At 39.5% G+C, this 27995-nt stretch overlaps 1 protein-coding gene across 5 annotated transcripts in view; it reads right to left on the bottom strand.

Annotated features, from left to right (window-relative positions):
- Positions 1-27995, bottom strand: part of THSD7B (thrombospondin type 1 domain containing 7B) — a 461190-nt gene that overhangs the window by 82813 nt on the left and 350382 nt on the right. For all 5 annotated transcript variants that reach the window (XM_015869059.1, XM_015869061.1, XM_015869058.2 and 2 more), the window contains 2 exons: positions 8428-8622; positions 4504-4767 (listed from right to left, as the gene is read on the bottom strand). In XM_015869059.1, the coding sequence (XP_015724545.1) occupies positions 4504-4767; positions 8428-8622 (459 nt within the window). The remainder of the gene's footprint in view (positions 1-4503; positions 4768-8427; positions 8623-27995) is intronic.

Below are 27995 nucleotides of genomic sequence, written 5' to 3'. Positions count from 1 at the left end.
ATGGGCATGCAAACCTCAGAGGAATTCCCTGGGTAAAAGCACAGCTCTACTGTGGTCTGATCTTTTAGAAAATCAGATTTCATGAGACTCAACACTACCTGGTTTTCAACAACAGGAGTTAAAATTCCTGATCCAAGACCTCTGAATATTATCCTAAATCTCTCAGCATCAGGGACACAGCTGGCCAGGGCAGAAGAATTGCTGTCACTGTTGGCAAGCGCTGTCTCCAATGTGCCTTGGGCAGAGAGCACTCCTCCAGCAGCATCAAATGAAAGCTTTCAGTTTCAAATGCTTGCTCCAGGAGCAGTGTTTTACAAGGGAAAAAAAAAAAAAACACCACCAAAAAATGCTTTGCAAATGAGGATGACCCATCTCAGGTCCTCATGGGAAGAGAACTGACATTCTCAGGGGGTGACCTTGTCAGTAGCATTCCCAGCAGCAGCGTCCCATGGACCTGCTGGGAAGCAACCAAGGGGCACCTCCCCATGAGTAGAAATGCCCAGGAACCATCTCAGCAAACTGCAACCCTCTTCGATTTCCCCAGTGGCAAGTAAACCACATAAGAAAATGTCTGACTACTGAGAGCAAGGAGGACATTCTACTACTGAGAGTAAGGAGGACTATTATTCAAAAAATTTAGAGATAATTAAGGCTTTTTGTGGGGACTGTGTGTTGAAGCCCACTGTCTGATGATTTAAAGCCAGGATCCATTTGTCTGTTATGTCTTTCTTCCAGGCTCCTGTTCTTGTGAGCAAAGCAGAATTTGAATAGCATAAGCACATTTCATAAATTCCAGCTTTCCATAAATTCCCCATCAGATCAAAAGCAAAACCCCTGTGCAGCCGCACAGAGATCTCCAGCCTTTGATTTGGAACAGATGAGGCACCCTATGTTCCTCCTCCAAGATTTAAAAACAAAACAAAACAAAACAATGTGAAAAAGAAACACCACCAACAAAACCCCACTGGCACAGCACACAAAGAAGAGAGGCCAAGGAGTCACATGAAATCATTCGAAACAAAGGAGGCAGAAATGCACAACCAGTACAAGGAACTCGGATGACAGATTGAAAGAAGCAGATGAGCTGCAATTAGCAGGACAAATTCACATCCAAAGAGGATGCTCCGAATGCCAACCAGCAAACAGCAACTCTTCAGCGTGATAAGCTGAAAGCGAGATAATCCAGTTTTCCAATGGAAAGGATTAATTGAGGCAAATTATCAATTACATTTTTGTAATATAGTTGGAGATATTTACCTGTACCCTTAATCTCCTAATTGGCTTTCCAAATCAAAGGAAGGTAAAAGAGAATGAACCAACTCCAGGAGGAAAGATTTAGTCTGGTTTAGAAACTGCAAGTCAGTCATTTTGTGGGCTTACTGAGTAGGCCATCAAGGAAAATAACGACGCTACTAAAATAAAGCAGCACACTAATCAAAAAGCCAGTCATGTGAAAAAAAGCTGTGCTGTTGTTGTTTTCTTCTTCCTGTACATCGAAGAAAAGCTTTGGTGCAGAAAGAAGTTTGTCTGAGATTTGTATTTTTAAGGGCCTCGGACCCTGAACCGCTCTGAGGAGTGATTAATCTCTACATTAGGCTCAAATCCATTGCTATGTTCACATATCTACAATACATTCACACAGTAAGGCACGTTGATGTAGGTGAACTAAATCATACGGAAGTTTAACAGCCAGGTTTCAGTCACGGAAGGTGAAAATCATTGCCACAAGAAGGCAAATGCTCTCTAAAAAAGCTACAAACTGACCACTTTTGTTTTCTTATACCTTGTTCTCATGAAGTCTGGGCCAAACTTAAATCTGCTTCTAAGGCAAAGTTTGTAACCTTAGATGTGTCCTTCTATATGTTGTAAAAATTCTACAAAGAGACCCAGCAAAAAAAAAGCAGGTTTTACAAATTCTCTCTTTTGTTCAAAGGAGAGCAAGAAAGAGCTTCGTCCTGGCAAAGAGAAGTCAGAAGAGCTCAAAGAAAGAGAAGAGGAACAGTGCTTACCTGCAAATCTCCTCAAGCAAGAGCAACAAGATATCACAATGACTGGCATTCAAAAATAAGGCCATGGCTTAATTAGATATAAACGTAGTCACCAAGAAAATGTCACAAGGTTCCCTGATTCTAATTGTGAACAAGACAGGCTAAGCTGCTCAGAAAAACCTGTCATAAATAATTTCTCAGGGCTTAGCAATTCTGCATACTTCTGTAATTCACCCTTCTCTATTATGGTTGAATAACATCCTGCTAATCATTAATTGGATAATGATTTGTTTCTATCACTAATTCAACAATATGTTCAGAAGTGCATTTTGAAAGCTCCCAGCTCTTGAGACCATAAATATTAGTCTTATCTCCACTTACCTGCTCTGGTTGGAAGGCAGGCCCCCAATGATAGAAACAGGGAGACTGAAGTCAGAAACATCCACATGCTCCAGAGAGGGACGCAGTGCTGCCTTGCAGAGAATGGAAGGTGTTCAGCACTGGGTAGCAAGCAGGAATGAGTAGAGGATCCAACTAAGGGACAGTCTGGAGAGATCACTGCTTTGGTCTGATCAGGGATCCCAAAGGCTTGGCATCTTACTGGACTTCTCCCATACCGTGGTGACATTGGAGTGCTTTTTATCATGGTGAAACCATTATGACTGCCTTCATAAAATGAAATTCTCAGTTTTTGGATTGCCAGGTTATACAGCCTGAATATTACACGGGGGTCTGGCAGGAGGTGAATGCTTCACCTTTAAGGGAACTTTTATGGGGTATCCAACAAGGTGGAAACATTTCACACCTCATTTATCTTACTGTTCCAAACCTTGGAGTCTGAAGAGCAACCTGCAAATAGACCACAGTGTGTATGGGAGGACTTTGCTGTCCAGTACTGACCACCCCTGTAGCCTCTGACACGGATCCTGTGCAAGGGCCACACTGCAATCATTTCTGCTTGGATAAAAAGCTGAAGACAAGAAATCCAACAATGATTTCTTTAAGCGACTACTCCCTAAGAAAAGCCTGACCATTAAAAATACCACAAAAATATCACTGACTGGCTTCAAGGTTATTCAGAGAAGCCCCACGCATAGACAAGCTCCTCTTTTTAATGGTGATAAAAGCCTTGAGGTTTTCAAAAGAGCAAGACACTACAGTCAAATCCACCTTTCAAAGCTCAGCAGCTCCCTTTTTGCGGAAGAAAAGGTAACTTTGTGGGGGTAAGGTATAGCATTCCTCCTCCATGGGCCACAGAGGCATAATCAATTGGTACAACAGCACATTGTTGAAACACAAACCACGGAAAGCTGCTTTATGAATCCGTGCAGCCAGCTGGAACAGCCATAAACAGCTGTGAGAGGAATTTGCTCCAGACCTGAATCACTTCATCAGGACATGTTTTTATTTTCCTTTTATCACATGCAGCTCAGGCTGCTGATCCTTGTCCTGAAGACCCTCCACAGAGCAGACTCTCCATTCCCATGTACTCAGGAACATTAATGGCCCCTCTTGTACTTATTAATCTTCTCCTGAGACTTTGTTTCCCCTTCTCCCGTTACAGAGCTCACTAAGTCTTCCAACTCACTGTACTACACTGTGTGGTATCTTAAGCTTTTTGGCTGGATGTCAGAGAGCATTAGTGTTTTGGGGGCAGCATGGGTAAAGAATTTGCTCCTAAGATAATGCCTTTGCCTGTAAATCAATTTAGAGTAATGATTTCAATGGACTGCAAATTATGGCAATGGGGAGAAAAAACCCTGGTAGCGTGACATCTGCTTGTTCCAGCTCTGTTACTGCCCTGCCTCTAAGGCAAGCATTTGCTATAGATTTATATGTACAGACAAACTGCTTCTAGGACAGAAGCACAGCCTAGAATCCCAGCAAGCGGTGAAATTCGAATATATGCTATATATCATTTGGAACTCAAGGCTGGTGGCAAAATTACAAGGACAAGGCCATTGACTGCTGAAGTCATGTGTAATGAGCAGCATAACAAGGACATCACAGACCTACAGCAATTATACAGGACTATGTCAAGAAAATCCCACATTGAAAACAACTCCAAGAATTACCAGCTTTAGTGAAAAGGAATAAAGGTTTACAAGCAAGTAAAAGCTGAAGGAGATATTCTGAAAGAAATTTGCTGATTGAAATACAACTTCTCCCTCTAATCTCTAATCTAGTTTAGAATTTTATGGAATTAATACAAACAGTAGAAATCCATGTCTATTCCTCCAGCATTCCATTAGTGTAGCCAACTTTAGCCCTCTTCTGTTTCACTTCAATTGTAGAAACGTCATCAGACTCTTAGATGGCAGAATACCTTGGTACCAAAAAGGATGAGAAGAAGTTAGAAGAACTATGTCACAGCAACAGCATGAAAGCTGTTCTAATCCAGCAAGCACACCGTTACACTCATGTGCCAGGCTCCAAAAAGCATTGAGTGGATCGCTGAGCTCAGCATCAGGTCCATTTACATACATCATGCACTTTTTCTTTTTAATCTCCTTACCTGAGCTGCTACAGTGAGATGGTTCCACCAGTCTGCCGGCCTTATCGTAACAGGCAATAGCTCGCAGCCGCACACCCTCTCCACACTCCTTGGTGTCTCCATGGGATTGCACTCCTGCCTGCAGCTCTAACTTCCCTCCTCCGATAATGCAGTCTGACCAGTTTCCATGGGGCTGGGAGGTAAACACCTCACAGGGGCACAGCTCTGTTTCAACCTGAGGATAAACTTCTGTGTTCTGGCATTTGTCTCGCTTTCTGCTTCTCCCTGTTCCAACCAGAGAAATCTGTTCGTTAGCTTAACATCTGCTACTTTTGATAACGACATGTCATATTATTTATACTTGCAGGAATTCAACACATTAGAACCAAGACAATCTGAATGTTAATATCCAGGAACATTTCTTAGGTGTCTATTTGCTACTGCCAGTGCTTTGGAGTGCAAGGACCACGTATTTATCTCCAGGGGCAACCGGAGAACTCAGAAACACTGTTTTGATGGGTAGGGCAAGGAGCAAAATGCAAAGCCTTGTTGTATTAACAGTTTGCTCAGAAAACGCTTTGTAATTTAATATAATATCACTTTTCTCTAATTATCTGATGCAAATAAATTGATTGTTTTGTCTCTATTTGCTTGCAATCAATGGTTGCCAGGACAACCTACAAAGGACTCCACATTAGCCACAACTTCTTCTTTGAGGCTACTTTACAAATTAGTTAAAGATGCACTCTGCACACAAACTGTACTTTGAAGAAAACAGAAAAGATAATCCTCAGTAAATTATCAGGGCTGGAAAGCATTTCAGTGGTTACAATTGGTTTAATCTCTTCTTTTGCTCTGTTCCTTCAACAGGCTTTAAAAGAAGGCTATTTACAAATCTTTCTCCTTCAGCAACTTTAGGAAAGCAGAAGCATTTAAATGAACCTGCGGAGCAGCTCTTTACAACTGCACTCTGCCTACCCTGCTCCTGGAGGACTTCTAGACATGAGAAGAGGTCCCTGGAAGGAGATAATGCAAAGGAGAGAATCCATGCTCCCCGAATCCCTACAATTGCTCAAGTGGAAAAAAGGTCTGTGCACAGCCTCTGAAAGGTAAAATCAATGCCTTTCTTGGCATGGGTTAGGCAGTGTGAAGTGGAGTAATCTTTACGCTGTCTGAGCTCAGGAATGTCTTTGTATTTGGCATCCAAGCAGAAGGGGAGATTCATCTTCACTAACAACTGCATCTGTATCACATCCTCAGACACCCCTTGGGGATCCTGTATACTCTAAAAATACTTCTACAAAAAGTTTTTAAAGCTTTGATCTGAAAAGAAATGCCTTCTCTTTGCAATTGCAGACAAGTATGATACTAAAAACAAACAATAAGCTGTATACCCAACAGCCCCCTTGCTAGTCCAGCAGTCATTTCAACAGGAGCACAAGTTGGCCTTAACAAAACCTGTTTGTGTACAAACATGTATCTCTGCAAAGAGAAGAGCCCTTCAGACTCATGTCCTTCAAACCCCAGCTCTCTAAGAAGTGTATGTCCATAGGCCGGGGAAGGTGAAGCTTGCAAGCACAAAAGGAAAATAAGCCCAAAGACACCAAATAACACCAGCATTATTTTTTTCAGCTGGCAGCACAATGGCAGGCAAGCCCTAAAGGAGAGCAGGGAATACACACAGAACCATGCAGGCACATGGCTGTGTGTGCCTGGACCTGTGCCCATCTCCCTGCATGCCCGCACAGCGGCTGGATGTCTGGAAGCCGGGGACATATTTCTAAATAAAAGGTGATGCATCTATAACATACTGAATATTCAACTATTTATTAACTGAAGACTGGCTTAAAAGCTGCTTTTTCATTATAACAACTTTGAATTTTGATATGTTTTTAATAAGCCTCTTAAGTAATGACTAATTTTGTGTGTGGAGTCTATGATTACTTACAAAGTAAAACGGATAATACTGAAAACTGAGGGGGAGGCAGGCAAATACTTAGCAAACAATTAGCAGATTCCCACTAAATGACATCATTAATGAACTCTCATAATTAACTCGAAGCATTCATTTGAACATAGACATACACAGCATTGAGCAAGGATGTGCAACTCATACATTCTTGCAGAAAAGGTGAAATACAAGTGGAGAAAATACTCTTCAACCCCATGAAGAACTCCCTATATAGCACTTCTCTTGGATCTTTGGAATGAGCTCATACTGATGAGATTTCAATCTCCAACTATATGATGAAACCTGTACCAGTTATCATCAAGTCTTATGTAGAGACAAGACAGTCCTACACCAACAAACCTCCCTAGATTTGCAGCTTCCTAGAAGTGATTTATGATTTGACCCTTACCTTTGTGGAATCTGAGGCTTTGTGCTGCCCAGACCCACCCAGGACACCCTGCTGCCCTTCACTGCCAGCTTTCTCAGGGTGCCTTTGTAGGCAGTGGGCTGAGGTCAAGAGCTCCTTCCAAATGGGAAGAAGCAATGCTATCAAGGTCATATGGCAGACCCAGATGAAGTTCTCTCAGAAACCCAGTATGGGTGAGGAGACAAGCCATCAAAGCTTGGCTATCAGAAACCATTTTTGGTCCACTTCCATGAACAGATATATGTCTGATGTGGAACAGAATGAGAAAGAATGTAGGCCCATACTATTTTGCATTTTTCAGGCACATTCACAATGACATTTCAGATTTAAATCCACCTGCAGGTAAATATTCACCTTTTTCCTATGGCACCATGTTTTCTGTAAGATCACACAGATATGAACCTGATAGGGATGGAGGATTGCTACTACTTTAAATACACAGACATCAACGTGGGTAAGATTTTAGAATATGCTCTCTGACAGAAAGAACAGAGCATTTTATAATAATGATTTTTATGTAGAAGCAAAATCTTTATAGTGAGTCATACTCAAGAAAGGCAGCTTGATGCCATTGTATATATATTATGATTACATACTATGATTGCTACCTACTAAAAACTTGGTTCATTTCAGCACTAACAAACAGAATAACAAAATAACCACGGCACAAGTGCTTCCAGAAGAAAGAAACAGTGGTAGCCACCACATTTTGCTGCCACCCTCTTCCCAGACATTATCGCAGCAGATACTCTCATGACTATGTTAGTTTTCCACTTCACGGTAGCATTCTTTGAAGCTTCACTTCTAGTAGTGGAGCTCACCTCCAGAAATGGAGAGCACTAAAACCACGTGCACCACAGCTCTCAGGCACAGAACAGCAATATGACAAGTTCTGAATGTTCAGGGTAACAACAGCAAATTTACTGCAAACCTGGAAACAGTATAATTCATTTTGAATCAATTTACTGTATATGTGGGGGGGCAGACAAATCCTAACAAAGCAAGTTGTTCCCAACTATTAACATCCTAGAGTTACAAAGCTTGGTCAGCATTCAAATAACATAATAACATACCACTACAGCAAGTATGGAAGAATGTTCCATTAAGTGGTTTGAAACGGAGTTTTTTTAAGGAATATATATAAATGATCAAAGCTGTTTGAACGATACCGCTCTTTCTTCACCCATGGTATTAATTTGCACTGCTGCACTACTGGATAATGCTATGTAAAAAAGTCCCGGTTTTAAACTTCATCCTGATTTCAACAGCCTAAACCTGAAAAATATATTTATTTTTCTTTTTATATGCACATGTGCTTCGTGATTCCAAGATTAAGGCATAGTCACTATTCAGTGTACGTGTAAAAATGGGCTCTCACCACTGAGGTTTTTTTCATCCCAAAGGGCATGTGCATAAAGGAGGCAATGATCAGAATCAGACTAAAAATCAATCAGGATCTGCCTATTCTCTTCAGGATTTTATGAAACTCCAACATCAGTTCACCAGCACCTAAGAAACATCACTCAAAAAATATCATCCTTAGATAAATATTAGAAAAAGACTTTACCTGTGAGTGATCGTCTCCTGGTTCTTGTTGATTCACAGTCAAAGGAGCACGCTGTAAATTTAGACCAAGGGGTAAACGTGCAGTCATCTTTGCAGGGAATGATACAGTCTTGGACAAGAAGTGGCATAGGTCCAGCCCATTTCATGCATTCAGAGACGTCAGCAGATTCGTTGTTCTCTGTCAGGCATGTAACAGCTGAAGAGAAAAGGGACAGAAAACTTTATACTGTTCTGTGTGTTTTATTATACTGTACTTAGTCTCTGCTTGTGCTCCGTGCAAAATTCACTCTTCTGGCTTAATAGTATAAAGCTGATTTATTTTTAGGTTATTATTCATGGATCACTCAAACACGTTCTGTTCTAAGAGCTTTGCAAAACCATAAAGACACATTCTTGTTCAAGCAGTCTGTTACCTAAATGATGATATAAATTCAGTATTCTCAGAGGCAAGCACTGGGGCAACAGTTCAACTAATGACACACTGTATGACCAAATAAGAAAAGATATAATACCGCAGCTCTGTGCCATAAAGCCCATTCGGTCGAGGTCAAGATTCCCAAGCTGCAATGCACACATCCCCCATGGAATCAAAACTGCTTTGAAGTGTGAAAAAACAAAAGAAGTGAAAGAAAGCTTCCGTTTCCACAATTGTGATCTTCTCTGTATTTTGGATAAAGAGAACAAGAGCCTGAGCAGCAGATGCTGCTTACAAAGCTCAGTGCTTCTTGCAGCAAGATCTAATTACCCTCTAGACTGTGGGCCCAAGCAGTGTGCCTCCTCTCTTGGGCTCCTTCTCTCTGGCCATATAAGTTTTTCTGTTTCTTTTGAATAGATGGAGATGCTTAGGAGAAAAAGCAAAACCTAGGCCTTCCCTTGCTTGGTAGCCCTGTGATAGGATAGGGAAGCAGCCTGCTTTTATGGCCCACGACCACTTGCTACAGGAGCACCACTGAATGGATGCATCAACATGAAAACTGAACAAACCCAAAAAGCAGTTACTATCTGGGCATCAGGTGAAGACAGAGTCCCTCAGCTGAGCTCCACCCAATTGCAGTGCCTTTAGCAAGGGCAGAGGAAGAATTCCCGCACGCTTACACAGCCTTACCTCTGCACACAGCACTTCCAAGGCTGGTTCCCTGCCCAAATTTTTTTCTCTAATATTGGGCCATGGCAACTGGAAATAGCAGGCACAGTGCTGGGGTAAGGCTGAGGTCCTGAATTTGGACTTGGATGCCATCATGGTTTGACTCTCAGTCAAGAGTCAAAGGGGGTTTACAAAGAGCACAGCCCAGAACTGACATGCATTGATTTTCCCCAGATTCTGTTTTAAGCCAATTTCCTTTTCCTTCAACACCCTTGCTTCTTTTGGAGCTAGCCGGTAGTAGTTTTTTAAGGTGGGTAATGGAACTGAATAGACATAGCAGGGGGCAAATGTATTAATGTGAAAGTCTGAGTCACGGGAAGCCTACAATAAAACTTTCTAAAGTTTCGGTGAATTAATAATAAGTAATTATAATAAATAAAAATAGCCTGCACATCATGGAGCCTTTCATTTCATTAATAATAATTAATTCTCAGAAAATCTCCAAGATTATAGGCTATTTATATCCCACACTGTAGGTTAACCAAGGCAAAGAAAGGTCATGACTTGATTAAAGTAATGAAGTCAGGGACAGAGCTAGGAATTAAATTTGGCCTCAAGAGTTTAGTCATGCCAGGCTCTCTGACTTCAGGCCAGTCCACATGTTGCACCATAAAGCTACAGAAGATGAAATGATTTAATCCAGATATTATTATTTAACTTCAACAACCTGTGCTAGTACTTTATGGAGATTACTAAATAATTCAGATTTTTGAGGCTGAATATATTTATTCTTGTTGCTGGCACTTCATGTAACTAGGAGTGCATGAAGAGAAAGGGAAAAATAACTCATTGTTTCCTTACAGTTTAAAGATTTACCAAGGTGTAACTCTGCAATGAATTCACACAGATTCTGTTTTTAACTACGGTGCTGCATGGGAGTGAGGGGTAAGTCAGCAACCACCTGCAAATAAAAAGTAATTTATTAAAATGTAATAAGATTTCTGAGGAAAAAAATAATCAGCATTTTAAGGAGCATGCACAAGGCAAGCAATTGTGAAAAGTCTCTTTAGACTCGAGTGACAGTAAATCAGCATATTAATAACCACATCTAAACTGCTGATCCTAGCCGCTCACTTTCAATCCTTTTGACCTTTGCCATCTCTCCACACTGGAAGGCAGCAACTCGGAGATATTCTCTTTCTCAATTACGAAAGCAGAAGGACAGAGGTCGCAGCACTGTATGGGAAAGCGGTGTAATTGCCCTCTCTAGAAAGGTTAAAGAAGTAATAGACTCTGCTGCCCGAGGTCTTTGTAGCCTCATTACCTTCAGCAAGGACACTAAAGATTCAGCAACACAGAATCACAAAGTGTATGCAATGCTCCTCAGCACTGCTGCAGCAGCTACGAGTGAGCAATATCCTGTGCTGCAGGCCCTGTCCAGCAATACTTGCAATAGTGTAATAAACTATCCTGTTGCAATGTTTACTACCATCTGACAGAAGACCACAATTCATTCCCGACATTTATTAATGGCAACACAAGCAATGAGACTTTTAAATACCAGTGTTAAAACAGATGCTCCATGCTGCAGTGAGTTATTATCTAATGGCCTGATCTGCACAAATACCCTTAATTTTAAGCATGCACATAAGTCACTGAGTTTGCACAGGCTATTTAGATGCAAAAAGTGATGGATATGTATGGTCAGAGCAAATATTTGATTACGGAGCATAAAGAAATTAGCATCAATAGTAAACATAGGTAGAGGAAAGAAAACAAGTAATTTGGATTGTGCTGTAACGCTTGCATGCAATAGTAATTTTGAAGCAATATGATAGAGATATTAGCAAGCACATTTAAGGGGAATGACATCACACCTAACAAAAACTTGACAAATTTAAAAAGAAAATGTAGGCTTTAAAGAGACCCTGAAGACTCTCCGAGATCAACGAAGGTAATAATGTTTTTGACACAAGAAGCAGCAAGGAAAAAAGCATGGAGACAAGAAGGAGTTGAAAAGTAAAAAGTCTAATGTTTTGTCTGTGAAGTGACATCTTGAAACGTACCGTGGAGAATCATGAGTGAGGAGGAGAGGAATGAGGCTGATATTACTGACAACGACAATGTGAAACAAAAGCAAGTGGGAAATGAAGGCAGGGAGGCTTCAAAGCTAGAGCAAGAAATTTAAATTAGTGTTCAGACAGCAAAGATTTAAAAGACTGAGGATAGGTAAAGCGACTTGGTCAGAATGGCATCAAAGACCTTCCTGGGGAGGTCAGAGGAAGAACATGGGGATTTTAGGAACAGCAGAGGAGGGGGATCTCCTGTGAGGTGATAAGGAACAGGCAGGTGATTGTAAATTCAGAACGACTTCTCCATTTTAATTATTGTTATAAGTGCATATCCTGGTAACTCCATCAGGCCATTTCCAACAGAACAAAAAGCTTTCAGTATCACCAAGGAGAGAAGGCAGCAGCTGAAAAGCAAGGAATCCAAAAAGCTACTTCTGAAGCCCAAAATATTACTTAAAGACCAAATGTTCAGCCAGCTTTCCACTCTCCTGGTGTCTTTTACCTGTCAGTGCCAAAAGGGAATGCTATGCTGGCGGGCACACAGGAGCACATACTGAGTGGCTAATGAGTTGGTTGGCCAGGGCAGGCACTCCTTGCATCTGCACAAAACAAAATTCCAGCATGAGCCTTCATTTGTATGTGCCCTCACACAGCATGGACCCACATTTCCTCAGATGGGCCTAAGCAGAATGATGCACTTCAGTCATGTAAGGGAATCCATTTCCACTCAATCTGCAAACATCTTCAACGATGATGCCAATGCCTGACTTCTCCAATTCGGTCTGAATTATCTCCAAGATTCAGAGTTGAATATGACTGATCAATATGGCATGTCAGTCTTCAGAAACAGTCGGATATCTACCATACGCATATGCTACGTCTGAGACAGGCAGCACAGACTGCTAAAATAAATGAATAAAACAAATGTTTCAGAAGCACAAGATAGGAAGCAGTGCTACTGCTGGATCCATACTGGTGGTTTGTTCAGGACATATTCACCTCCTATTTGCCTGCTGCAAACTTGTTCCTCAGTTCAGTCAGCTCTTTGAAGACAAAAATATTTTCAAGTACAGGCACTTCAGGAAACAGAATGAGACAAATTTTTGTTTAATGGACCATCAGAAAAGTTAATAAAATTACTCATCCTCAGTGGTTTCAAACTGCTGATTGGTTTGGCTCATGTATGTCCTCTTTACATAAGAAATACTTCCTCATAATCCTCGGGTCCGTCACGATGGTTTTAAATAAACTCATACCACAAAGCAATTTCTGCTCTGTCAACATCTCCATTTTTTTTAAGTGGGATACCACTGAAGGGCAAATACAGCCCATTTTCAGCAATATGCTTTGAGAAAACAAGGATCACATAGTAATTGTAAGTCCCTCCTAGACACAATGTGTGATTGCCACCTCGCTGCAGAATTTAAAATGGGCACAAACATGAACTGAAACAGCTACTAACAGGATGCTGCTAGATTCAGGGTTTCAAATAATGGTTTCCGTGAAGAGAAATGCAAGATTTCCCTTTGAAGTCCTGCTATTTCTTATTAGTGCCACTAAACACCACCAAACTGGAATTAAACACTTGGGGCTATGCTCCAACATGACAAATTAACACAGCTCTGTTGATATAAATATCCAACAATAGCCGGCACCAAAAAAGTACATCTTCTCCGTAACAACAAAAACAAGATCATGAATTAAATGAAAGGTAACCAGGTTCCAAATGCTAAGAGAAAATATATTTTTATAAAGAAGTATCCAGAAAGGTAGGGTTTGGATAGAGGAAACCATTCCCACTCTGCCTGGGGCCCAGCGCTGCAGGGCATCTCCATGGCCCAGCCACATCGCCTGTAGGCGGCACAGTGCGGAGGCAGCACAAGCCTGTTCCCAGGGCAGAGTTGGAGCTGTTTAATGAACATTTAAGATGTCAGCAAATCTAAGTGATTAATATGAGCAAAGAAAATAGCAGCAGATGCAACTGCTTTGCTTAAAGGCATAAGTCAGCTGCTACCTGAATAGTGTTGGGAGGAAGATCCCCCTTCTATCAGTACAGGGTCCTGCAGGGATACGGAACTAGGATCGCTAACGAGACATTCAGTATGACAGTCCCAGTCTTCTTGTTCTGTATTTACACCCGCAAGAGTGCACTTGTGTGCCATCATCTTAGCATAAGGCATAAAGAAGCATATGGAAGCCGTATACTTTAACTACACTTATCTTAAATTAAAAGTAAATAGCAGACACTAATCTATAAACTTGAATGCTGTGAAATCAAATGTTTGCTTGCTGACAAATTGCAGAGATGCCAACTATATCTTTAGAAGACGTTATGTCACTACCAAAGAAGCCCATGAGCATCCAAACAGGGGAACTCAACTCCTCTCCCTGTGCTCATGCCTGACTTAGAGCTCCAAAGACAGTCCTAACAAAAAGAGAGCACTGGGATAGAAATATTATAGGCACAACATTGCAAGAACATAAATACAGTTCCTCTTAAGTAAAAATCCAATTACGGATACTCCAATTACGGATACTCTAATCATATTCATTTACAAAGTCATAATCAATTCTCCTTTAAAAATGCATTTCAACAGTTTCTAAAAAGTAAAAACTGAAGAGTAAGAATAACAACTGTCAGGCACTACAATTATATTGTACCATGGCATTTCAATTTGGAGTATGTAAATTGGTGGTGACAAAACTCTGGAATTAAACGCCATTAGAACATCTGAAAACAATGACTGATAATTCCAGCAAGGTACAGTCAGGTCGATCACCAAAAGCAAAGCTCTGCAGCAGTGTAATTCAGATGGCTGGACTTAATACAGGAGGATGTCTGATGAGGCTAGACAAGAGAGGCCTAGCCCCAAGGGGAACAGAGGCAATTGTGTAATAATCTTCTCTGGCTTCAAATTCTAAGAATCTGTGAAAAAATCAAAGACAGAATGTAAAGTCAAAGGAACTACTTCAGCATGGCTGTTTATCTTTTTGCTGTTCAGAAAAGTTCTCATTACCCCTCAACACAGCAGTAACCCAGTAACTAGTTCACTTCTCACATATGCTGTAAGTGAAAAAAAGGCGTTTAGAGATAATATCTACAAACAAACACTTCAAGGATTCAGACTTGCTGGTTCTAACCATCATCTCATAAACTCATTACAATCTCATTTGTTTTCTGTATTGATACTCCTTTGTACTTAGAATCAGTTTTTCCAAAATCCCAGGTGGAACATTTACGTACAAGTATGTGTAACAGACCAAAATAACAATCCCCAATTACAGGAGATCATAAGCAGTGCTGTATGCATAACAGAAGAGAGAATACAAGGCTCTGCTGCAGCTCAGATTGAAGATGAAGGCCTTGATTCTGTAGTGACATAAGTATCTGCTGAACTTCAACACTGCAACACTCCTCAGACTGAGCAGCACTCCTTGAAATAAGGCAAAGCACGGACTTTCAGAAGGAAACTGCAATATAACTCCTTAAAGTCAGTCAGAACAAAAAGAACAAGTTATGCTGGGAAAGACACCACAGACAAAAGTCTAGAAAAAACAACCAGGGCAGGGTTGGAAAAACTAGTTATGCAGCAGAGAAAGTGGCTCTGAGATCACCAGCTTCCCATTTTGTAATTATTAATGATATTGACAGTCGTGCTTAAAGGGCTAACAAATGCCACCAAATACACAGAGCTCTGAGTAAACACAGACCACAACAAACCTGCACTATAAACAAAGGAGAGGCCTGAAATGAGGCTGGGAAGCAATAAAGATGGTAAATAGCAACTGAAAAGATAAAGATAAGCAACTGAAAAGATCTGCATAAATAGAGAGTTAGGGAAGAATTGGGAAGAAAAGTCTCTAATAGAACAATTTTAAAATGTAGAAGAGACTGTAACAGGAAAAGGAAGGAGCTGGGCTAAAAGAGAAGGAAAAAAAACATGAAACTGAAGGTTCTCCTCATGCTTAAGATTGCAGCTATTCTTTGGTTGGTTTCTCTCTGCAGCCTTCCCACAAGAAGACACGTATGTTGTCACAAAACAGGTTAGTGTAGGCCAGGAACCCCAGAAGAAAGGGCAGTACATCTATTTGCAGATTCCAAGGGCTCAGTCTGAAGGGAAGTTTGTTTGAAAGCGATTAAATACATTTGAGGCTGCACATTACAACCAGTAAACCCAGTGCAGGCTGATTTCTGCAACATAATGCCTGAAACAGGACTCACTTTTGCTCAATTTTAAAGTAACTTCCTAGAATACATTTTCCCTTCAATATTTATGGATGAGGTTATTGATCATTTGGTGGGGAATATATGATTTGAAACACTGAGAGAATTGAGCTGTACATGTCAATTGTGCCAAGGTATGTGACTTGATGTTTCAATTCTTTCTCGTCTTTGAGCCAAGCCTGCTCACTGTTTAAGGAGAAATAGGAGAGAAATACATTGCAATAAGGCCCACCCTTGCTCCCACCCACACGCTGGATGTGGAACAGGAGATTGATACATTAATGCCTGCATCATTTTCATTTTAATACAAGTGCTTTCTTATTGTAGTGGTTCACACACTGTCTGGCTGGGAAGACAAAATAATATGATTTTTAATGTTTCAAATTTACTCTGGCCAGTGAATAACTGCAATCTGGGTGCTTCTACATTCTGCAATCAGTCTAAGGAATCTTTCACAATTTTCCTTTTTTCCCTGACTTTATTACAGGTTTTGAATCGCTTTTACTTTCATTTTCTATTAAAAAGAAAAATCAATGGAAGTGCATTAGATGATTAATGATAGAAATTATCCTCCTGCTCCTTTCAAAGAACATAACAAAACACAAAAATATGCTTCCTTTTCTGCTCCTTCTGCTGCCCACAATTACTAAAAGCAATGGAGTTCAATTTATTTGTGGCACCAATCATCAAGTTATATTTAAGATGAATTATTTTTTCACGTCCTGAAAATAAAACTAATATACCCTGTTATATATACATACATTGAGAATACAGTAAATACAGAAAATCAAATATGCCAAATAACACAGAGAGAGAAAATGGAAAACAAACATCTGTACAGTATTCCTAGTATCTCCAATCAGAAAAGCATTGAATTTCTCTGGGGTGCTCTGCCTCAGCTGCACTCTCTCTGGTCAGTGCTTTTATAGTGAGAGCTGGAGAAATGCAGCCTGTTTTGTCCAGTTGTTTTGGCCCAGATTTAGCAGGAACACGTGGGTATCTTTAACGAGAGCACTGCAGAGCTCTGTAACACCGCAACCAGTTCACTCTGCAAACCCAGTCTGGGGAGGGTCTCAAAAAACACCTCAGTAAGGCTATCCAGTGAAGTACGCATTTCAGACTACGTGCTTTTTGTATCAGGTTTGAGTAAATTATCGGTTGATATAATCTTGCAAGTAACTGGACATAAGAATAGCCTGCATTCCATTTGTTTAGCTTCTCTCTCCCCAAGCAGGGTTTTGCTTCCGCGAGATGTGTTGTGTTGCGATAAATTAATGTACAGTTGGATAGGTCTTATGGCAGAAGGGATTTATGGGGTTGTATTCATTCCATTTTCCTCAGAATTCAGATTTTCTCACTACTTGGACCCGTGGCTAATATTTAAGGGAAGACAGGCTGGTTTGAAATTATCCATGACTGTACTGCCTGCATAATGCTGTGTATACAAATGCGCCTCAGTAAAGACAGTCAGATTTGGGCCAGTTTAGAATAAGACCAGAATACGGTCTCTTCAATTCTTTTTTCTTTAATTAGCCATGCTTTTCCAGAATTCAGGTAGCTATGGCATTTTGCATCACACAGAACTGTCATCTTTATCCAAGTTCAAAACTTCAATTCGGAAAGAACTAACATGGAAACTTGGAAACCTCCTCATTACTTTCTGTATTCCACTCACGGAAACTGACGTTAAATCTTCCTGAAGTGCCACTGCATATTGCACAAAAAGTCCTGCATAAAACTTCCCACTTCAATTATCATGTTTCTACAGTAAAAAAGAGATAAGGCTGTTGAATGCTTTGAGTTCTGAAGTCTGGCTACTCACCTGCAGCCTAAAACTGACACACAGCGAAGTCTACTTCAACCAAAGTTAATAAAAAGGCATGCTCTTTATACAAGATCTAAACACACTGTCTTTCAGCTGTCTTACAATACTGTCTGCTGTGACTGCCAAAATAATGTACTTGAGATTGTAGGATCAGTACAGTGTGTGTACAGTAAGGATATGGTTACTTAGGGTAAGGGTACAAGAGGCGTAGGGGAATTATGAAAAGGTTCCCATTCAGAACAGTAAGAAATCAAATGTTGTGGACCTTTCAGTAGATTTGCAAGGTAGAAAATCTACATGTAGAGATTAGAATCCCAGTAAGAGCAGTCACACTGATGCGTGGGAGCGCTACACATGTATACATAATGTATCAATTATACATCCAGAAGAGCTCTTCATACCTCCTTCCTAAACATTCTTAGTATGTGGAAGGAAAAAAAAACAAACCCTGCCTTAGGGCAGCCTTGCTTTCTTTAGAGAGGGGGAAAAAAAGGAATCACCAGAAGAGACTAACAGTCCAAGATGATGAAGGATATATTTATATATAATGCATATGAGACTCTGATTTCCATATGTGTAAGAGCCAGTATTTCCCCTGGGTCACATTAGGCAATTTTTTTTTAATGTGTTCCAATCCGTTTGCCTTTTAACAGAAGATGAGTGTAATTATTTTTATCATTCTCATGTTTGCTGTTGTAGTTTGCTGTCTCAGTGGCAGTACGTTCCTTTTTACACTTCTTTTGAAGCTAGCAGATCTAAAGAGAAGATTTGCTTTCCCCTTCTACACTCCTTAAAACAAGGCAGAAGATCACAGAGAAGATGCAAAGGGAGATATCCTACAGCACGTTATGTTTTCCTTATCATGATTTGCTCCTTCCTTGAAGACAGAAGAAAGGAAACATTTCTTATTTACCTGCTGCTACTTCTCTTAAATTTGTACCACCCTGTTCCAACTACATGGGGATTATAAAGCAGTGGCAAAACTCACATCTCTTTCAGTATGAAGAGATCCCATTACACTTTCTTTTCAATATCTGTGAATGAAGCTTTTGTTTGCAAGTATTTGTTTCTAAAGCAGTTACAGAATCAAAATACTGACTGATTACTGCAGCATACATACAATGAAAACAATAGGAACAAAAAGTTCTCCATTTCTGACTTCTTTACCATTGGCTCAGATCATATAATTATAAATAATGGAACCACAATTTGTTGGTTTATTTAACTGAAAAACAATCAAATGCAATAAAAACAAATTAGCACAACAGAAAGTAAATTGCAACAGAACTAGCAATACTTTTCACCCTGCTGGGAGATTATTAGTATTTTCAGATATTCTTCATCTGCCTCATTCTAGCTAACCTTGGGGTACAGCCGGCTGTGATACCATGATGTTTTCTATATTAGAGTCTTTCCAGTAAAAGCTATTTTAATCTTGGCGATATTAAATCACCAGCTTGATTTTCATCTTGCTCCCTTTCTACCTGTGAAGTTTTGTTCATCTTTGCTGGAGCTCAGAGCAGTTTCCCCCACAAAATTGCTCTGCCTTGATGCAAAAGCTTTCTGCCAAGTGCCATTACAACGAGATCAGACGCATCACACTTCAAGTGAGAATACTTCAAGCAGGGGAAGGTTGTCTTCGCAAAGCAACACAGAGCGTTTTATGTTTATTTTCTCTAACTTCTTAAAAATATATATATTTTAAAATAAGGACACTGACTCAAAGCTGAGGCTCAAAGCTCAGCAAAACAAAGCATAGAGGAACATCCATCCCTCGCAGCCTCCTGTGCCACTCTGCTACCAACCCCAGAAACCGGGGAGAGGGAACAAAAGCTATCTCCAATTACACCCAGCACCAACATTTCTCTTAAAAGCACGGGAATGCAATCAGAGGTACTTCCAAAATTTCCCTGAGTGGTAATTACCTCTTCCATTTTAAAATAAGTTATTCTAAAAGTCAATGAAAAACCAACTTCACATTTCCTTTACAGAAGAGATATTTGAAAGTTTTAAGAGTGCTTTTCAAAGTAACAGTAAATAGCTGCTTGTTAATTTCATCCAATGCAAAAAAGAAAGGAAAATTTCCGTATGAATATATTTGGGAAACCAACCAACTTTTTCTGTTGCTCTAATGGAAGTGTAAATACTTACAGCACATCAAAAATTCACAGTAAATTGTTTCTATGCACATGTTTGACATGAAAGACAAATAAATTAAGATTTGAATGGCGACAGAAAACTGAAGGATTCTTTATATTTTATCCATGTTTTGCCTTTTCTAGATTCTTTATTGCTTCAGACCAACGTTTCAAATTCTCTTTAAACCTTTGTCCTGTCCTGCTTGAAGACCCATGCTCCAGGGTTATGTCTTATCAGTTAATTAACTTTTTAGAATGGAAAAAGCAAAAATTACTCTAAAGTTTTACTCACATATATCAGAGCCAATGTCAACCAATGCAGATCCTGTGTACCTAATCTAAGATACTTACAACAAAATTGCATCTTCCATTTGTAGCTTGAGGCAAAAGAAGGTCTTGCAAAGAGGTGCAAGCAATGGAGTCTACTTAACCAAAAACATTGCTACAGAGATTAAATATCAGTCTAACTACTAAACCTTATGCCACAAAGGTCTGGTATTACATTATTAAATACCAATGTTTCATCCACAGTTTTCACATACTCAAAACAAAGCAAAATTCACTCACATCTATTAATTTATTCTTAAACAAGAGCTAAAACCAAGGTTAACACACTATTCAGCGGATAAAGGCAACACTAGCAGGTAAGTATGGGGGAGTGCATGGAAAATGTCAGATCCCTCACTATAAAATAATCAGCAGCTTAGCAACAAAATACTAAAGCAATGAAAACATAATATTCATTTAGGTTTTATAAGGCCACGGGGAACAAGGAATTAAAGAGAAATGAATTAAGTTTGAAAATTCTAATCACCAAATAAGGAGAAGGAGGATCCTCAGAAACAACTGTGATATTTACCTTTATGATTCTTCCCCCAGCATCAGATCTCACTGATGAGCATAAAAATAAGACTTGGGTAAAAGGGAACTGAACAGAGGCAGTGTTTGAAAACAGCTTTTCCCACAGTTCAAAATGCCAATGGAAGACACAGTAGTGTAAAGGATGAGGCAGAGAAAGAGGAACACAGAACGTGAGCAGAAATCAGAGCCAGAGGGCTGCCTGGCAGACTGGGACAGTCACATCTCCTCACCCTGAGCTCTCCTCCCCCACCAGGCTCTTGGGCTCCCAGCTCATTTCACAAGAGCTGTGCAATCAGTGCCACTAAAATTGGCATCTGCCCAGGGACAGCCCCAAGCAGAGAAAGGCAGTGGCAGAGATGGAAAGAAGCTGGGAGGTGTGTGCTGGGGCAGTTCCCACTGGGGAAATTCCTTGGGAAATGTGTCCCTGGAAAGGAATCACACTAAAGGAATGAAGGTCAAATATGCATTTTATTCTATATTTCATCCTTGAAAAATAGGATAGTGGTGCTTTCTAGTAATAAAATAGAGGATAAAAAAAATCTATACACATCAGCCAAGTGTGTTACCAGTCAGTCCTGTTAAAGAGGTCAATAAAAAGTAATGTATCCTGTATGTGAAAGTCTACAAAAAGGACTTCAACTGCTGAGCACACCAATCTCATCAGGTAACAAGCCATCAGTACTTTTAACCATGTGAAGAATGAAGGCAGAAAACACCGACCATATTAAAACTGAGACTCCTCCAGGAGCAAATGGTCTGTGATTCACTCAGCAATGCAGCATTACTAAGAAAGCCGTAATCACTTGCATTAGAAATAACTTTCAAAGCTTGGAATGTCACTTTTAGGAAGCATGAAGTGATTCTTTCAATCAGATGAAAAGTGAAATACAAAGTTTTGTTCAAAAGTATGAAAGAAATGACTACATTTTTCAATGTCATCAAGTCAAATCATTAGCTGAAGCTAAAGTTACTGGAATAATTACAAGGTTATAAAGACTGTAACTTTTGGCAACACTTAGTAAAGTAATTAAAATCTCATATAAAGACTTCTGATTTATTAGCAAGACGTCTGACAATATCAAATCGAAATCAGTTCACAGATTGAAATGGATTTATGGGAAAATCCTCTCACTGTATTGTACGTTAGCTGCAAGTTGTATATTCCAGCTTTCTTCAATCAATTTCCACAACAGTCCCTTTCATGACATTTTTTCCATAAAAATTAAAATCCAGGGAAAAAAACCTCAGATTTCTTATTAAAATACACCCCTCTTCTCCCTTTCCCAGCCACCTTCAAGGAACATCTTTGACAGAAAACAGGGGGCATCACTGCTAAATTTCAGCAAACCCAAAGACAACTTCCTTAACTCTGCTCATTTAAGTAGATGTCACTCTTCTACGTATATATATACATAAAATCCATTCCTTGTAGATTTTATTTTATATATATATATAAGCATACATATTTGTGTACATACATGCATCTTTGGGTTATAATTTACTGCCTGAAATTTGTATATTTATTTTTTAAGTCCAGAGTTAACTTTAAGTAGGTTATTAATGAAAAACTTTTGGGAGGAAGCCTCACTAAAAAGAATAGCTTTAAAAAGCCAATAAAACTTCTTACCCTTTAGTTTCAGTAAACCACGGGAGAAGATACTGTAGATGTAGATTACCATATCAGTACTTTTGATTTACTCATATTTTCAACATGGAGACAGGCAATTCTCATTCGTAACTTTATTCCAACGCTGTGACCTTGACTTTTACCAAAAGTTCAATTGCAAGGATATTGTTTTTGAGGCAGGATGAAGAAAGGAGTTCTCACAGATAAGATAATGAACTGTCATATGCAGCTTATGAAATACTACTGTTTCAAATAGATGCTCTGATTTAATGTGTGTTGACAGCCGACTCAAAAATTATGACTAGGTCATTATGTGGTGCACAGAGACTACAAGGCATGAATTACTTATTTGTTTATCTCATAAAGCACTAGACATGTGAACAAAGACGTCTTCACAGCCTTCCATGTAGGGATCAAATGTAGCAGTTAGAATAATTAAAGGATAGAAATCTACATTAAATACCATGTGTTGGAGGTATAGGATTAACCATATACTAAAACTTTCTCAAAAGGCGATATAAAGAGGTACTGATGAGGACTGTTGGTAAAGTCACACCAAAATGAAAAGAAAAAAAAAACACGTTATCCTCTAGTTGTTGAAAGTGATGAAGGAATGGACTAAAAGGCTATTTTAGCTCTTAACCCATTATCCTAAGTACTCACACAACTGTTAATATCCAGAGACACTTGAAAAGGAGAAAAAAAACAAAACAAGATTATCTCCTGGCTGAGATGAGAACTTTGAAAAGCAATAGTGACTATGGAAGTGTCCATTTTAACAAACTCTGAACACAAAACTAGAAAATTATTTCCTCTACTCAATAAATAAAGTCTTCCTAATAAAGAGACAAGGAAGATGAGCTGCCAGTGCTGATGGATATTATCAATAAACCAGAAGTCTTGATTACCCTACAAGGTTTTCCAGCACAGTAAACAAGCAAAAGAACAGAGGTCCATATGCAGTTTACACAGACTCTGTATTCCACGTTTCTAAATATAACAGAAGCTGCTGTATAAAATTAGCGAAGAGAAAAAAAAAGCACACATAAGATGTAGTGTCAAGGATGCACTTAGAAGACATTCCCTGTCTTTTCCCAAAAGAAAGAATGAATGAAGACTGTAAAGAAGTGAGGAAATGTTCAACACTTCGCATTTGAAATTCTTATCCACCTTTCCCATTGTACACATTTAATATGAAGTTTAGCATACCTTCCACTACAATGATAGTGGGACTCTTTAGTAACAACTCCAAACAAGCACACTATGCAATGACTTCCAAAAATCAAATCATCCTTCATCAATGCAAGATTTGTTGCACCTACAAACATGGTAAACAAACAGCAGATTCAACTGCTATGAATGTTTCACTTCTCCTTTTAGAGTAAATGACATAAGGAAAAACAGAAAACAGTGATGATTTATATCCTCTACAAAGAGGCTGTCACCAGCCTCTTCCAGGACAAGAGCTTGCCGGCTTTCTCCCCCCTTGCAATACACTTCAAGGAAGATAACTGAAGTTTCACAATAAAGTTGCATTTAATCAACAAAACTGTAAAAACACGGCTGAACATTTTTAGACAGCAATCTCATTAACATGTATCTTTGAGCAAAACCCTGACACAACCAAAATTTAAGAGCTGAATTCACATGATGGAATAGAAACACAGTGGTATAGTTCTTCTGGAAGGACATGCAAGTAACAGTGACATGTCTTATTTCATCTAAAAATCATACACTTTTCACTCTGGGTTAGCCTGTAGAGAAAGATGATCTACTGAATGCCCAGGTGATGGCTCAAATGGAAAAGAATATACAAACTTGCTAGGCAAAGGACCTCAAATGAGATGAACTTGCAGCAAACAGCACGACATCATCCACCTCATCCCTCTTGGTGCTAAGGGGACACATAATGGCTCAGAGTACAGGCAATCCATAGACTGCCTTGGTCAGTCTGAACTTGTGGTGTTGTGTGGGACACACAACAAGGCTTATAAGCAGTGAGATGAAGAGGTGCCAACAGTGACCATCAGGGTAGAAGGCAGGATGACAGTGAATGGCCACAAAATTTCACAGTTAACAGCTCAGACGAGTGAGTGAACAAATGCATCCATATACATATAGTTGCACTAAAGCTTAGTGAGGTGTCCTGGAAGGCTGGGATGGTAAGAAAAAGAAACTGAAGGAAGTTGCAGATCATAAAAACAAGTGACAAAGCAAAAGCTATCTCATTAGGAACAAGGCACAGGGACAGGAGAGGTAAGCTGGAATATGAGAGCTCAGTCAACCTCAGTAAAAAGCTATTCGACGTCCTCAAAGAATGCTGGAAACTAGGTCAAGTTTTTGAGGATTAGAAGGAGATTGCAGCACAAGCATACAAAACTCAGACAAAGCAAAGGGCATTAAAGGTAACAAAGGATCTTTCTGTACACACGTTTGAGAGAGACAGACACCCTCCTGCCCTCTGGCCCCACCACCCAAAAAGAGACAGGGAGAAGTCTGCATTGGAATTCACTGAGCAAATCAGCAGCAATCCTGCTAGTTACAATTAGCAATAAATATGAAGGTGAGATCTAAGGTTCCTGCAGTGGAAAACACTACCAAAGTTAAGCTGGCAGGTTTGAAATTGATGGTCCTAATGAATCCTTTCCCTAGCAAGTGTGATGTGTCAGGAATTAGCATCTTAGATCTCATGGAGCAAGACTTATCAAGAGACATCCTGCCTAGCCTGTAACTGTGCTATTGTTTTATATGTTGTAAGGTGAGAAGTATCAAAAAAAAACACATAAAGGAGGCTGGAATTTTTGTGCTAGATGGAATATACTATTAATTCAGATTCTATACAGTCACTAATGACCTCGATGATCAGAAGAAAACTCCAAATGCCGCAAAAAATCCCATAAAGAAAATACAGGATTCTTCAGTTGGGATTTCCAGACCTGTAAGGAAGTACAGCTCTCCAGTCCTCCTTAACCTCCCTGATACCCCACTCCACAATACTGTCCCTGATCACTCATTGTACCCACAGCACTACATACGATGTGGACTGAAACCACTACAGGAAATAGCTTATTTCCTTGAGGATAAAAACCCTAAAAACACTCAGCACCACAAATCCTAAATGTCATCCAAATGGCTGTCTTAATAATTAAACTATATTGCATCAAAAAGCACATGCCTATAGCAGTTTGATTTGTATGCACGCACTCAGTGGTGAATAACTGGGTAAGCAAAGATTGGGTGGAGTTGCCATAAAAATATACAGTATGCTTAGCACTAAAAAACTGAAACAGAGCATAGCCTTTTGCTTTATGTTCCTCTCTGGACCTGGTTCACCACTGTTTTATTACTGACTTTTGTTATTGTATCTGAATACAATTTGATTTTATGAGATCTTAAATATTACCTTTATAAACATTTCATGTAATGTTGACTGTATCTGCAAATTGCTTATTTGCTTAGTCTATTTGTTCATTGATGCCACTGCAATAGTTCTTTTTCTTTTGGTTTGTTTGCATGGAGGGGTTTTTTTGTTGTTTTTTTTTTTTTGCATTAACTTGTGTGTTGAGTCTATTTCATCTTCTGAGAAAATCGTGCCATGGAATTTTTAATAAGAAATTCTTTTAAAAAAAGGAAGAAAGATGTAACTGTAACTGGTGATGATATTTTCCTTTATAGCGCTCTGTTTGCTATATAATTTGATCAGGGAGCCTATGTCAGTCACCATGAGATTTCAACAAAGCGCTTTGTTTATCATTTAATCAATATGGCTTGAGCAACCTAGGAAGATTTTTTAAATTGTAGGCTAAATTCTGTTCACACCTACTGCAACCTTACCTGACTTTCACTCAGTAAACGCTCTCCACACATCATTCCTTTTGCTTACACTGGTTTTACTGTACAAACTCAGCACAGTAAAGCTTGTGACTGACTTCCTTCATCTTTATCCCCAAGGGAGAAGAAAGAGAGAAAACAAAACAGGTCAGCCAGAGGTTACTAAAGGCTTTGTTTTATGTAGCTGCTTCCTTTCCCATACGAGTCTAGGAGTCCTCACACAGCACAGTGTGTCAGCAGCACTGCTGGGTAGACAGAGCAATTCCACACCTTGATGCTTTTGTTTGCCAGCTGTCATGTTCTGGTGTTAACGCTTTTGGACAGAAGCTAAAGGAGGGCTCATGGAAATGCCTTGTGTTATACTGCTGACTGCAGAGATGCTGGGGATGAAGGCGTATCACCTATCCAAAGCATTGTTAAGTTGGAATCACCTTACCAACAAAGAAAAGAAAAAGTGGAAGAGACTTCAAAGCACTTTCATAATGGAACCAGAGTATGGATAACCTGTACAACTTGTTTTCAAGTAATGGAAGAAGATAACAACTGCACTGAGAGAAAATACAATAGGACCATTTGGCTCCCCATCCAATGACATGTCAGGTGAGCACTGGTTGATAGCTGTACTCGTTTATTCATCACATCTGAAAGCCTACATGCAACAAAGCACGTACACAAATGTGATTAAGCAAAAGCCTATGAATTAATTGCATTTAATTTTTGGAAGCACATCAGGTTATTATTTCCCTCACTGTATATATTTAATACTTGCAATACCACAGGACCAACTGTAAACTGCTATGATGTTTCATTCTTATTAAGTTTTCACCTTGGAAACACTGGCCCTCAGGGTCAAATGAAATTCCATAATCCTTCTGAATTTCTGTCCATAGTTATCTCTAACATTTATGTTGACCTGTGAAATTCATGTAGCTAGTAAGGTCAGGCTTCTTTCAAAATCTTCAGATAAGATAATTTAAGCAAAGACACTCTTTGTTTGGTTTCTAATCAAAGCACTTAAAATTGGAAACTTTTATGCCTTCATACCAGATTTTCAGAGTATTTACATTTAAATAGGCTAAAAAAAATAATCAAGATGCATGATCTAAAACCAAAAATGAATAAAAGGCAGCCATTTTCATACAAATGCTACAATTAATCACCACGACGAAGAGACAGAAAGCAATCTATCTCGTCATACCAGACAGCTGATGTAGCTTTTCCTATCGTCCACCACAGAAGTTAATTATTACAAGCAGATGTGCTTAGATTACATGAAAATTTATACTCCATGAAACTGTGTGCTGAAGATGTGTATTTATTTTAAAGCATAAATGTATTTTTCTGTTTGTTTGGACACTTGCAGCAATGTAGCCTGCACAAAATCAATTCATCTTGCAGGTTGTGATGCTTATATGCCCCGTTAGCCGGTCATTTCAAGGCAGTACTGGGAAAGCACCTGCTGCTCAAAGCAACTTCTCACTACTGCAGTCTGTGTGCTTTGCTGCAGATGAATGAAACCAACATCCCAATGCCACTCAGTGGCAATGTATATCGTGACCACATCACGCACTGTGGAGCTAATTGCAACAGAAGAGTTAAATCCTTCCAGTTCTCTCAACAAATCACATCTACACGTATCTGCTCAGTACTGTAGCCCAATTCTGTCTTGATTCTCCCAAAAATTGTTAATAAGGACCTATTAATAAAATGCTCTCTCGGAGCAGAAGGAACAAAACAAACCAGTGGTGAGGCCTTATGGTCAGTAAGGGCAGAATCTATGGAAGCCTGCATGCTCTTATCACACAGCAGTGGTTGGGAGCGCTGCTCTGTCACGTAACACATCCCTTGAGGACATGCTGATCTACTTCACCCTGGATTAAACAAATGCTGAAGTAGATGGCCTTCG

The sequence above is a fragment of the Coturnix japonica genome, chromosome 7 (genome assembly GCF_001577835.2).
Source record: "Coturnix japonica isolate 7356 chromosome 7, Coturnix japonica 2.1, whole genome shotgun sequence".
Taxonomy (NCBI): Eukaryota; Metazoa; Chordata; class Aves; order Galliformes; family Phasianidae; genus Coturnix; species Coturnix japonica.
This window is presented reverse-complemented; position numbering and strand designations above follow the sequence as displayed.